Here is a 13318-nt window from a genome sequence, read left to right as displayed (position 1 = left end):
AAAGACAAAACAAACAGACTGCCCACCCAACTCACGCCCTGACCATACTAAATAAAGACAAAACAAACAGACTGCCCACCCAACTCACGCCCTGACCATACTAAATAAAGACAAAACAAACAGACTGCCCACCCAACTCACGCCCTGACCATACTAAATAAAGACAAAACAAACAGACTGCCCACCCAACTCACGCCCTGACCATACTAAATAAAGACAAAACAAACAGACTGCCCACCCAACTAACGCCCTGACCATACTAAATAAAGACAAAACAAACAGACTGCCCACCCAACTCACGCCCTGACCATACTAAATAAAGACAAAACAAACAGACTGCCCACCCAACTCACGCCCTGACCATACTAAATAAAGACAAAACAAACAGACTGCCCACCCAACTTACGCCCTGACCATACTAAATAAAGACAAAACAAACAGACTGCCCACCCAACTTACGCCCTGACCTTACTAAATAAAGACAAAACAAACAGACTGCCCACCCAACTAACGCCCTGACCATACTAAATAAAGACAAAACAAACAGACTGCCCACCCAACTCACGCCCTGACCATACTAAATAAAGACAAAACGAAGGAAATAAAGGTCAGAACGTGACATGTAACCTGTAATGTTTTAAAGCCTGTGAATCAGTCCATTTACAGAGTAATGTCATTTACTCACAACCCATCTTGATCACTGTCTTCAAACTGCAGCAGATGTAAAACATTTACATTTGAATCATTTAGCAGACACTCTCGTGCAGATCGACTTTATAGTTGGTGCATCCATGTTAATTAAGATGTGGCTCGGTAACACAACACATTTACATTTACATTTACATTTAAGTCATTTGGCAGACGCTCTTATCCAGAGCGACTTACAAATTGGTGAATTCACCTTATGACATCCAGTGGAACAGCCACTTTACAATAGTGCATCTAAATCATTTAAGGGGGGTGAGAAGGATTACTTTATCCTATCCTAGGTATTCCTTGAAGAGGTGGTGTTTCAGGTGTCTCCGGAAGGTGGTGATTGACTCCGCTGTCCTGGCGTCGTGTGGGAGTTTGTTCCACCATTGGGGGGCCAGAGCAGCGAACAGTTTTGACTGGGCTGAGCGGGAACTGTACTTCCTCAGTGGTAGGGAGGCGAGGAGGCCAGAGGTGGATGAACGCAGTGCCCTTGTTTGGGTGTAGGGCCTGATCAGAGCCTGGAGGTACTGCGGTGCCGTTCCCCTCACAGCTCCGTAGGCAAGCACCATGGTCTTGTAGCGGATGCGAGCTTCAACTGGAAGCCAGTGGAGAGAGCGGAGGAGCGGGGTGACGTGAGAGAACTTGGGAAGGTTGAACACCAGACGGGCTGCGGCGTTCTGGATGAGTTGTAGGGGTTTAATGGCACAGGCAGGGAGCCCAGCCAACAGCGAGTTGCAGTAATCCAGACGGGAGATGACAAGTGCCTGGATTAGGACCTGCGCCGCTTCCTGTGTGAGGCAGGGTCGTACTCTGCGGATGTTGTAGAGCATGAACCTACAGGAACGGGCCACCGCCATGATGTTGGTTGAGAACGACAGGCCTGATCAGAGCCACACATCGCCATCACAGGATGTCCATTGTTCCTCAATAAAGTAACTATCAGCAAAGTCAGAGCTAGTAAGACAGGTGTTGTGCAAAGAAGAGGCTGTGGGATTCATCAACATACTCTTTATCAAGTTGAAGTGCAATGAAATACCCTGAAAATGTAGGATTTGTCCGGCAAAGCCCCACTTCTTCTACTCTTCCGATTCTAATTGAAGTCTTCTGACAATCCCCTTGGGCCTGTAGTTTATGCACACATAGTGATGCACATCCACTGAAAAAGGAACAAAAACCTGTGTTGAGATTTGAGTAATAACACAATTCATTGGTCGTCTAAAATTGAAACAGTGAATTGACATCTTAACATATTGAAGGTGCTCTGGATAACTGCATATCAGACAGTTCAGTCCAGCAGACGGTGTAATCATGTACTTGTTGGGTGCCCATTTAGATACGAAAATACGTCCTAAACACAAGTGACCTTCGTTTAACACAGAGTGTTATGATGTTTGACATCAAAAGGAGCAAGGCCTTTTAGGGCATTAGGCTTTTAATCCAGCCGAGCGCAGCCCGGCACTAACACACCTGATTCAGATGTTCACCCAGTCATAGTCTTTAGTCTGGACCATGACTAACAGAATCAAGTGTGTTACTGCAGGGTTTGAGATTAAGCCTGAACAACTAGTACGGCAGAGTTGGAGATTAAGCCTGCCCAACTGCCCACAGATTTGAAACATGTTTTCCCTCATCCCTCTGTTAGGTTCTTATTTTTCAGAGTAAATAACTCACGGACACTAGAGAAGCTTAGTAAACCAAGTGTAATTCTTCCCAAAGGGTCGACATAGCTGTATTCAGAAAAAAAAAATCACACAAGAACTGATATTTAACGATGTTTAACCCTTTCTCCTAGGCTGAGTCTCCTCTTCCACAACCGAACAGCTAATGCATCCCTGATGCTAGACAGAACCTTAGTGATATCTGTTCTTCCTCACTTCATCTAACCTGACCTCACTTCTCCTCCCAGAGGATCCCTGATGTCTGACAATAATATACCCTGACATAATGTAAACATTAGTGGCATTGTTAGTTTCTAAGATCTCCACCCGTCTCTCCTCATCAATGCCTGCCACACGTAATCGCTTCCCTGCACTCAACACATTACAAACGTAGTTGCACCCACTATATACCTTCCTCCTATAACCCTTAACCTCTGGTCTAGACCATCCACTATATACCTTCCTCCTATAACCTTTAACCTCTGGTCTGGACCCTCCACTATATACCTTCCTCCTATAACCTTTAACCTCTGGTCTAGACCCTCCACTATATACCTTCCTCCTATAACAATTAACCTCTGGTCTAGACCATCCACTATATACCTTCCTCCTATAACCCTTAACCTCTAGTCTAGACCCTCGACTATATACCTTCCTCCTATAACCTTTAACCTCTGGTCTATACCCTCCACTATATAACTTCCTCCGATAACCTTTAACCTCTGGTCTAGACCCTCCACTATATACATTCCTCCTATAACCTCTGGTCTAGACCCTCCACTATATACCTTCCTCCTATAACCTTTAACCTCTGGTCTAGACCCTCCACTATATACCTTCCTCCTATAACCTTTAACCTCTGGTCTAGACCCTCCACTATATACCTTCCTCCTATAACCTTTAACCTCTGGTCTAGACCCTCCACTATATACCTTCCTCCTATAACCTTTAACCTCTGGTCTAGACCCTCCACTATATACCTTCCTCCTATAATCTCTGGTCTAGACCCTCCACTATATACCTTCCTCCTATAACCTTTAACCTCTGGTCTAGACCCTCCACTATATACCTTCCTCCTATAACCTCTGGTCTAGACCCTCCACTATATACCTTCCTCCTATAACCCTTAACCTCTGGTCTAGACCCTCCACTATATACCTTCCTCCTATAACCCTTAACCTCTGGTCTAGACCCTCCACTATATACCTTCCCCCTATAACCCTTAACCTCTGGTGTAGACCCTCCACTATATACCTTCCTCCTATAACCCTTAACCTCTGGTGTAGACCCTCCACTATATACCTTCCTCCTATAACCCTTAACCTCTAGTCTAGACCCTCCACTATATACCTTCCTCCTATAACCCTTAACCTCTAGTCTAGACCCTCCACTATATACCTTCCTCCTATAACCCTTAACCTCTAGTCTAGACCCTCCACTATATACCTTCCTCCTATAACCCTTAACCTCTAGTCTAGACCCTCTACTTCTACACTCCATCAGTGACATGAAGTAACATTTCATATTCTCGGAAATTTACACCTCTAAAACATAACATTTTTTAAATTATTCATTAATTTAACATTTAACGGGATTTAACAGTTTTTACTTATGGTAACTTCATAAATGCGTCAAGTCACCCAAGTCATAGACTGTTCTCTCTGCTACCCCACAGTAAGCGGTACCGGAGCGCCAAGTCTAGGACCAAAATGCTCCTTAACAGCTTCTACCCCAAAGCCATAAGACTGCTGAACAATTAATCAAATGGCCACCAGACTATAATATTGACCACCCTCCATTTGTTTTTACACTGTTGCTACAGTGTTTATTATCTATGCATAGTCACTTCAACCCTACCTACATGTACAAATGACCTCAATTAACCGGTAGCCCCTGCATATAGCCTGCACATTGACTCTGTACCGGTACCCCCTGTATATAGTCTCCACATTGTCTCTGTACCGGTACCCCCTGTATATAGTCTCCACATTGTCTCTGTACCAGTACCCCCTGTATATAGCCTCCACATTGACTCTGTACCGGTATCCCCTGTATATAGCCTCCACATTGACTCTGTACCGGTACCCCCTGTATATAACCTCCACATTGACTCTGTACCGGTACCACCTGTATATAGTCTCCACATTGTCTCTGTACCGGTATCCCCTGTATATAGCCTCCACATTGACTCTGTACCGGTATCCCCTGTATATAGCCTGCACATTGACTCTGTACCGGTACCCCCTGTATATAGTCTCCACATTGTCTCTGTACCGGTACCCCCTGTATATAACCTCCACATTGACTCTGTACCGGTACCCCCTGTATATAACCTCCACATTGACTCTGTACCGGTACCCCCTGTATATGGCCTCCACATTGACTCTGTACCGGTACCCCCTGTATATAGCCTCCACATTGACTCTGTACCGGTACCCCCTGTATATAGCCTCCACGTTGACTCTCTACCGGTACCCCCTGTATATAGCCTCCACATTGACTCTGTACCGGTACCCCCTGTATAAAGCCTCCACACCGAGTCAGTGTGCGGGGGTACAGGTTAATTGAGGTCATTTGTACATGTAGGTGGGGGTGAAGTGACTATGCATAGATAATAAACAGTGAGTAGCAGCAGTGTACAAAAGGGAGGGAGATTGATGTAAATAGTCTGGTGGCCATTTGATTAATTGTTCAGCAGACTTATGCCTTGGGGTAGAAGCTGTTAAGGAGCCTTTTGGTCCTAGCCTTGGCACTCCGGTACCGCTTGCCGTGCGGAAGCAGAGAGAACAGTCTGACTTGGCTGACAGGAGTCTCTGAAAATGGTATGGCCTTTTACACAGCCTATTATATAGGTTCTGGATGACAGGAAGCTTGGCCCCAGTGATGTACTGGGCCGTACGCACTACCCTCTGTAGCGCCTTACAGTCAGATGCCGAGCAGTTGCCATACCAGGCAGCGATGCAACCAACTCTCGATGGTGCAGCTGTAGAACCTTTTAAGGATCTTTTATTTATTTTTTATTTTACCTTTATTTAACTAGGCAAGTCAGTTCAGAACAAATTCTTATTTTCAATGACGGCCTAGGAACAGTGGGTTAACTGCCTGTTCAGGGGCAGAACGACAGATTTGTACCTTGTCAGCTTGGGGGTTTGAACTTGCAACCTTCCGGTTACTAGTCCAATGCTCTAACCCCACATGTTGTATGTCTAGGGACCCATGCCAAATCTTTTTGTTCTCCTGAGGGGGAAAAGGTTTTGTCGTTCCCTCTTCACAACTTTCTTGGTGTGTTTGGACCATGATAGTTCTTTGGTGATGTGAACACCAAGGAACTTGAAACTCTCAACCTGCTCCACTACAGGTAGTATACTCCTCAACGCCATTGGATGAATCCCGGAACATATTCCAGTCTGTGTTAGCAAAACAGTCCTGTAGTGTAGCATCCGTGTCATCTGACCACTTCCGTATTCAGCGAGTCACTGGTACTTCCTGCTTTAGTTTTTGCTTGTAAACAGGAATCAGGAGGATAGCATTATGGTCAGATTTGCCAAATGGAGGGCGGGGGAGAGTTTTGTATGCATCTCTGTGTGTGGAGTAAAGGTGGTCTGGAGTTTTTTTCCTTTGGTTGCACATGTGACATGCTGGTAAGAATTTGGTGAAACTGATTTAAGTTTGCCTGCATTAACGTCCGCGGCCATTAGGGGCACCGCTTCTGGATGAGCATTTTCTTGTTTGCTTATGGCCTTATAGAGTTGGTCGAGTGTAGGCTTAGTGCCAGCATTGGTGTGTGGTGGTAAATAGATGGCTACGAATAATATAGATGAGAACTCTCTTGGTAGATAGCGTGGTCTACAGCTTATCATAAGGTACTCTACCTCAGGCGAGCAATACCTCAAGACTTATTCTGTTATTGACAAAACGACACACACCCCCACCCCTTCTCTTACCAAATGTAGTATCTCTGTTCTTCCAGTGCATGGAAAATCCCTCCAGCTCTATATTTTCTGTGTCGTCGTTCAGCCACGACTCGGTGTCCCGTTGGTAGGATAATCGTAGGTCATCAATTTTATTTTCCAATGATTGCATGTTAGCAAGTAGAACGGAAGACAGTGGCAATTTACTCGCTCGCCTACGAATTCTCAGAAGGCAGCCTGATCTGCGTCCTATTTTCCTCGTCTTTTCTTCACGTATATGACATGGATTTGGGCCTGTTCCCGGGAGAGCATATATCCTTCTCGTCGGACTCATTAAAGGAAAAAGATTTTTCCAGTTCGTGGTGAGAAGTTAATTTTGTCATAAGAGACGGTAACAGCAACATTATGTACAAAATAAGTTACAAAATAAGTTACAAACAATACAAAAGAAACTAACAAAATAGCACAATTGGTCAGGGGCATGTAAAATATCAGCCATCCTCTTCGGCGCCATTTTGTGACACACCTTGTGTGTTAGTGGCGGACGGCTGGCTTGGGTCTCCAATCTATTCCGTTGTCTGTTCTCATCCACAACACCCTCTTGCAGGTACTACCTTCTTCATCTTCTCTGCTTCCTAAAGCAGGATAAGTGGAAAAAAAGAGAACGAGAGGGGGTAAAAAGAGGCAGGGGTGTTAAACTGTACAGGCCGTGCTGGAATCATGATTCCTGTGCTGAAGGTTAATGTTCCCACACGGCCATATCTCCATGTTACGTCGCTTGTTTACGGAAGACAGACAGAAGATATAGGCCGATGTCTGTGCTGATTCCCGCTATCCCAGCCAAAACTGTTCTGAACACCTCTGGCCCCCAATGGGGAACAAACTCAACTGGGGACAGCGAAGTCAATCTGGGGAGACACCTGAAACCCCACTGGGGAAGGAAGCCAATGGGAGGAATCCTTCTCACTGGGATTTAGATGCACTATTGTAAAGTGGCTGTTCCACTGGATGTCAGAGGAATTCACAAATTTGGAGAAATGACAATTGGGGAGGAAGCCAACTGTAATGTAGGAAACCAACTGGGGAGGAAATCAACTGGGGAGGAAGTCAACTGGGGAGGAAGCCAACTGGGGAGGAAGCCAACTGGGGAGGAAGCCAACTGGGGAGGAAGCCAACTGGGGAGGAAGCCAACTGGGGAGGAAGCCAACTGGGGAGGAAGCCAACTGGGGAGGAAGCCAACTGGGGAGGAAGTCAACTGGGGAGGAAGTCAACTGGGGAGGAAGTCAACTGGGGAGGAAGTCAACTGGGGAGGAAGTCAACTGGGGAGGAAGCCAACTGGGGAGGAAGCCAACTGGGGAGGAAGCCAACTGGGGAGGAAGCCAACTGGGGAGGAAGCCAACTGGGGAGGAAGTCAACTGGGGAGGAAGCCAACTGGGGAGGAAGCCAACTGGGGAGGAAGCCAACTGGGGAGGAAGTCAACTGGGGAGGAAGTCAACTGGGGAGGAAGCCAACTGGGGAGGAAGCCAACTGGGGAGGAAGCCAACTGGGGAGGAAGTCAACTGGGGAGGAAGTCAACTGGGGAGGAAGTAACTGGGGAGGAAGCCAACTGGGGAGGAAGCCAACTGGGGAGGAAGTCAACTGGGGAGGAAGTCAACTGGGGAGGAAGTCAACTGGGGAGGAAGCCAACTGGGGAGGAAGTCAACTGGGGAGGAAGTCAACTGGGGAGGAAGTCAACTGGGGAGGAAGCCAACTGGGGAGGAAGTCAACTGGGGAGGAAGTCAACTGGGGAGGAAGTCAACTGGGGAGGAAGCCAACTGGGGAGGAAGTCAACTGGGGAGGAAGTCACCTGGGGAGGAAGTCACCTGGGGAGGAAGCCAACTGGGGAGGAAGTCAACTGGGGAGGAAGCCAACTGGGGAGGAAGCCAACTGGGGAGGAAGTCAACTGGGGAGGAAGTCAACTGGGGAGGAAGTCAACTGGGGAGGAAGCCAACTGGGGAGGAAGACAACTGGGGAGGGAAGGAAGTCAACTGGGGAGGAAGTCAACTGGGGAGGAAGTCAACTGGGGAGGAAGCCAACTGGGGAGGAAGCCAACTGGGGAGGAAGCCAACTGGGGAGGAAGCCAACTGGGGAGGAAGCCAACTGGGGAGGAAACCAACTGGGGAGGAAGTGTAGTTCATCAACTGGATATGGATCTAAACTGCTACAGTAAGTGTATTTTTATTATTTGGAAAGATTATTTCTCGCTGACATGAAAGGGGTATATCAGCATTCGTTTTGAAAACCGCTTTGAAAGCGATTATTTATTGACGTTTCTAAACGTTAAAACACACAGCGTCAGAATTGTAGTTTTCACCGAGCCAAATGTGGGTGAATATAATGACTGAAAACCTTACATAAGAAGATGGTTCTCGAGTGTTACCTGTCACCCAGTCATTTATGATGCAGGTCTACCACTTTATTTAGGCTTTTCAATGTCTTATAGGCCTATCATGCAAACATGCAAAAGTTTCAATCAATCATTCACTTGTGTGTCATGCCTATAATTTCCACTCGGACATCACAGTGCCACCTCTCCCTGTCTTCCCCAACACACCTCTCTCTGTCTTCCCCAACCTCCCCCCTATCTTCCCCAAACACTTCTCCCTGTAGTCCCTGTCCCCCGTCCCCCGTCTTCATCAGCACACACCTACAGTAGGGCTCTATTTTCGGCTGCCGTTAAGGTGGCGCTAGTGTCATCACGTCCTCACAAACCCATGACACATTCGACATTGCCGCTGACTTTAAAGGCAATTTGAGACTGACTGATCTACAAATCACTTTGCATCATAACTAACTACTCAATATATTTGTTTAGATCAATCAGTCAGTCACAATTTACTCATGATACATTGCGGCTTTGATGCTCTCGAACATGGCAGCAGTTCGCCTAAAACTGGGGATTTGTGCAGAATCAATGAGATAATAAGATACAGTTAATCATAACAGATAAGAGCTTAATATTTTATCTATTGTAAAAACTATACAGCCAACATACAACTCAAACTTTGGCAGAAAAGCAACTACATGTCCACATCCTATCTTTTAATGTGGGTTGATAGTCTGTGTTAGTTGTTAGTCTTTCAAAAATAGAAACCTATTTAAAACATTTGGAATTGATGTGGACTGTTTCCAGGCAGCACAGTCACATTCATGCCTGATTTTTTTTTAAAGAAAAAAACTATTGTGGACAGAGAGACTCATTGAACTGCACTGCGAAGCAGAAGTTGTCGAGTGGCTGAAGGGGCCCCTTGTGCCATTTCCTGCAATTGAAGTTGCGCCACTTCCATTCTTTAAACAAACACAGGAAGTGCTCTGCAGCCACATATATTTACATACCACAGGAACTAAAGAACAATTCACTGACCCTGCTCAAGATCACTCCAATGGTACACTCTTAGAATTTTGTGTTGTTGTTTCCTGGTAGAACTCTTTATAGGTTCCAAGTAGAACCATTTTGGGTTCCATGTACAACCCTTTTGTCACGTCCTGACCTTAGTTCCTTTTTTATGTCTCTATTTTAGTTTGGTCAGGGCGTGAGTTGAGGTGGGCATTCTGTGTTTTGTTCTTTGTGTTAGATTTCTATGTGTTTGGCCTGGTATGGTTCCCAAACAGAGGCAGCTGCCAATCGTTGTCTCTGATTGAGAACCATACCTAGAGAACCATACTATGGGTTGTGGGTAGTTGTTTTTGTGTGTATTGCACCTTGCAGAACTGTTCGTTTGTTGTGTTGTTGTTTTTTGTTCAAGTATTCATATATTTTTTTTAAGTATTATGAATACTTACCACGCTGCACCTTGGTCCTCTTTCTCCTTCTCCCGACGACAATCATTACACCTTTCCACAGAGGGTTCTACATGTAACCCAAACTGGTTCTACCTGGAACCAAGAATGTCCTCCAATGGGGTCACCCGAAGAAGCCCTCTGGAACCCTTTTCTCTAAGAGTGTAGTAGACAGCAACCTCAAATGGCTATATGATAAACGACACACCTATGGGAATCGGCTGAAATATCAGCATTTACTTTTCTCAACCACATAAAACCATGGACACATAACAATAACAAGACAGCTAATACCACTAACATTATAGAACAAGATCACATATAGACACATTGAACATCTGTCAGTGGTTGGTTTTAATCAGTTATTCAGGTATAACAAAAAAATAAATGCTATCCTGTCTGCCAAGGGTAAAAACAGCATTTAAGATGTTGGTGAGACTGACTGAGCCTCCACCAGTAGCCCTCAATAATTGCCTGACAGTATGTCCCCTTGCTGTACACACACAACCTGACCCATGAGCCTGCATGGGTGTGAACTTCCTAGCATCTCTTCCCCATCCTGTCTATCAATTGTTTTAGATATTAACTATTGTGCTTTTTCCGGGCTTTCATGTCAGCAGAGGTTTTAAATGAGTTAGAAAAGGTTGTCTGGAAAAGGGCCCAGTTCTCTGTCACAAATTGGAACCTATTTTTTATTCTTATTTTTTTTAATTATTGCTTTTTGGGGAAGACATTTCTGTCCGTCCATTTAGAATGTAAATGAAGGCTTTATTCTCTCAATTTAAATGAGATTAGTCGTTTCACATAACAAAATTAATAACCAAATCAACAACTATAGACTATGGAAAATGAAAGAAATATATTATGAAAAATTATTACAAACAAATCGTTATTTTCATATGAATTAATACATCGGGAAATCATTCAATGCCATGTTTTAGCGCTTTCATGTTTTTTGCAAGCTCTACACTATTTGATGCAGATCGGTTGTTGTTTTTCAGCTGGAAGATGGTTACCTGACTTTGTATAGGAGAAACAAGCAGTCTGATATTACGTTTACTCAGCACGGGAGCCATCTGGATAACAAGTCAAAACAATGAGGGTGCTGCTATTGTTTGGGTTTTCCACAACGGAACTTGCTTCAGCAGGAGACAAAAACCAACTGGGGGAGAAAAAAAAACGTTTTAAGTGTATATAGAAAACAGGATGCAGGAGCTTGAATGTACAATTCAAAGTTGCAACACGTTGTACTTTGGCAACGAATAGAGAGCCTCATTTGTCATCCGTTTGCCAATAAGGCATAAATGTAGCATATAAAATATTTAAATCAATGGTTGTTGTTGGATTATGTTGGAATGATGCTTTTGCTAATTTTACTGCAAATCTCTGTCTGGGGAGCCACTGGAGCAGACACTGGCGGAGAAGAAACCGTGTGCACATCCAATGCCTGTTTCACTTTTCATATAGAGGGAGTCAGCTTCGAAGACGCTCGTATGAAATGTGTAGATAACGGGGGTTACTTGGTAACAACTAAAGACAAAGCTGAGGAAGCAGAGTTTCAATCAATCCTTACACAGATCGACTTCAGGAATCGCAATTTGGACTACAAATGTTGGATCGGACTGCAATTACATAAGGGGGACTGCATTATAACGGGCTTGAGTCTCAGAGGTTTTAAGTGGATATCTGGAAGTGAAACTTCCCAATATTCCAACTGGGAGAAGGAACCTCGCAGCACCTGCACAGAAGAGCGTTGCGTATTGGTATACTATTCTTTATCCGGTCGCAATGATTTAAAATGGACGGATGGATCTTGCAAAGAAAAGGCTTTTTACGCTTGCAAATTCTACTTCAAGGGAATGTGTAAACCTTTGTTGTTGGCAGGAGGGGAGCAAGTGAATTACAAGCTCCCATTCTCAGCAAAGCCATTACATGAGGATAATAACTTGACCGCGTTTCCATTTGGAACATTTGCTGAAATAAGATGTAATGGCAATGACCACTTTTCTATTTGTAAGTTAACGGATGGTGTCTATGGCTGGACCATCCCCGGTCCGTTTTGCGCCACGGATAAACAGAGTTGTGGCTATACAAACGGTGGATGTGATCATGTGTGCTTTGATAGTGACCCCGGTGGTATTCGTTGTGGATGCAAGGACGGTTATGTGTTAGGACAGGACAGAGTATCTTGTGACTTAAAGGAATATTGTCACAGTTCTCCATGTCAATACCAATGCGTAACTGGACCAACGGGGTACTCCTGCGTATGCCCAAGCGGCTTCCAATTGGATAAAGACCAATTTGGTTGTATCGATGTCGATGAATGCCAAATGAATGCCTGCGACGGTAATCATTGCGTCAATACCCAAGGTAGTTACACTTGTAAGTGCAATAAAGGCTACAGAATGGTTGAGGGCAAATGCCACGATATAGACGAGTGCACTGAAACTAGATGTCCCCAAATATGTCTTAACTCTGAAGGATCCTTCTCCTGCCATTGCATCGCAGGGTTCACTGTGTCCGAGGACGGTCATACTTGTATAGATATAGACGAATGCCTCAGTAATCAATGCGAGGACAAATGCACTAATACAATTGGTAGTTTCATGTGTTCTTGCCATCAGCACTTCCGGTTACACCCTAATGGAATCACCTGCATTCGAGATGTGACTGTTGTTTCCACTGTTGAAACGTCAAATGTTTATAGAGACAACTACCAACACGACGAGACCATTGACACTATAACCATATCTAATGTTGAATTACAGAACGAGCCTCAGTTCACCGACGGACCACCTCAAGGCACTATTACGCAGGACATTACGCGCGAGGAGCCATCCAGCAAAACCACTGGAACGAGTTGGTTTACGCATAATGGCTCCTTTTTGAGCTCGTGGCTGTTTATTGGCATTATTTCTTCTCTTGTTCCACTACTTCTTCTAATTGCAGTAACCTCTGGTATTGTCATGTTTCGATGTAGTCGTTCAAAAAGAGAAGCGAAGAAGAAAATCGCCACTGCTGACAGTTATTGTTGGGTGGCTTCGGGTATAGAGACTCAGTTAGAAAAATTTGACGGGTCACTTGAAAGCACGGCGTGAAATAGTGTCAACTCGGGAATGTAAAAACAATATAATTCTGACATTGCATTATTTACGAATATATAAATAAAACGTGTTCATAAAATAATGTTTTTTTTAAGTATGCCTGAGATCCTTGACTGTGCTTCAAAAAAAGCAC

At 44.7% G+C, this 13318-nt stretch overlaps 1 protein-coding gene across 1 annotated transcript; it reads left to right on the top strand.

The window, feature by feature from the left end:
* Positions 1-10729: 10729 nt before the first annotated feature.
* LOC135508499 (complement component C1q receptor-like) lies at positions 10730-13067 on the top strand. Its single transcript, XM_064928747.1, is given in 2 exon segments — positions 10730-12841; positions 12844-13067. Coding segments are annotated over 2 exon segments (1518 nt in total). The 5' UTR covers positions 10730-11436; the 3' UTR covers positions 12957-13067.
* Positions 13068-13318: the final 251 nt, after the last annotated feature.

Source organism: Oncorhynchus masou, chromosome 21 (assembly GCF_036934945.1).
Source record: "Oncorhynchus masou masou isolate Uvic2021 chromosome 21, UVic_Omas_1.1, whole genome shotgun sequence".
Lineage (NCBI taxonomy): Eukaryota > Metazoa > Chordata > Actinopteri > Salmoniformes > Salmonidae > Oncorhynchus > Oncorhynchus masou.
Note: the sequence above shows the minus strand (reverse complement) of the source record. Positions and strands in the feature narration are given on the sequence as shown.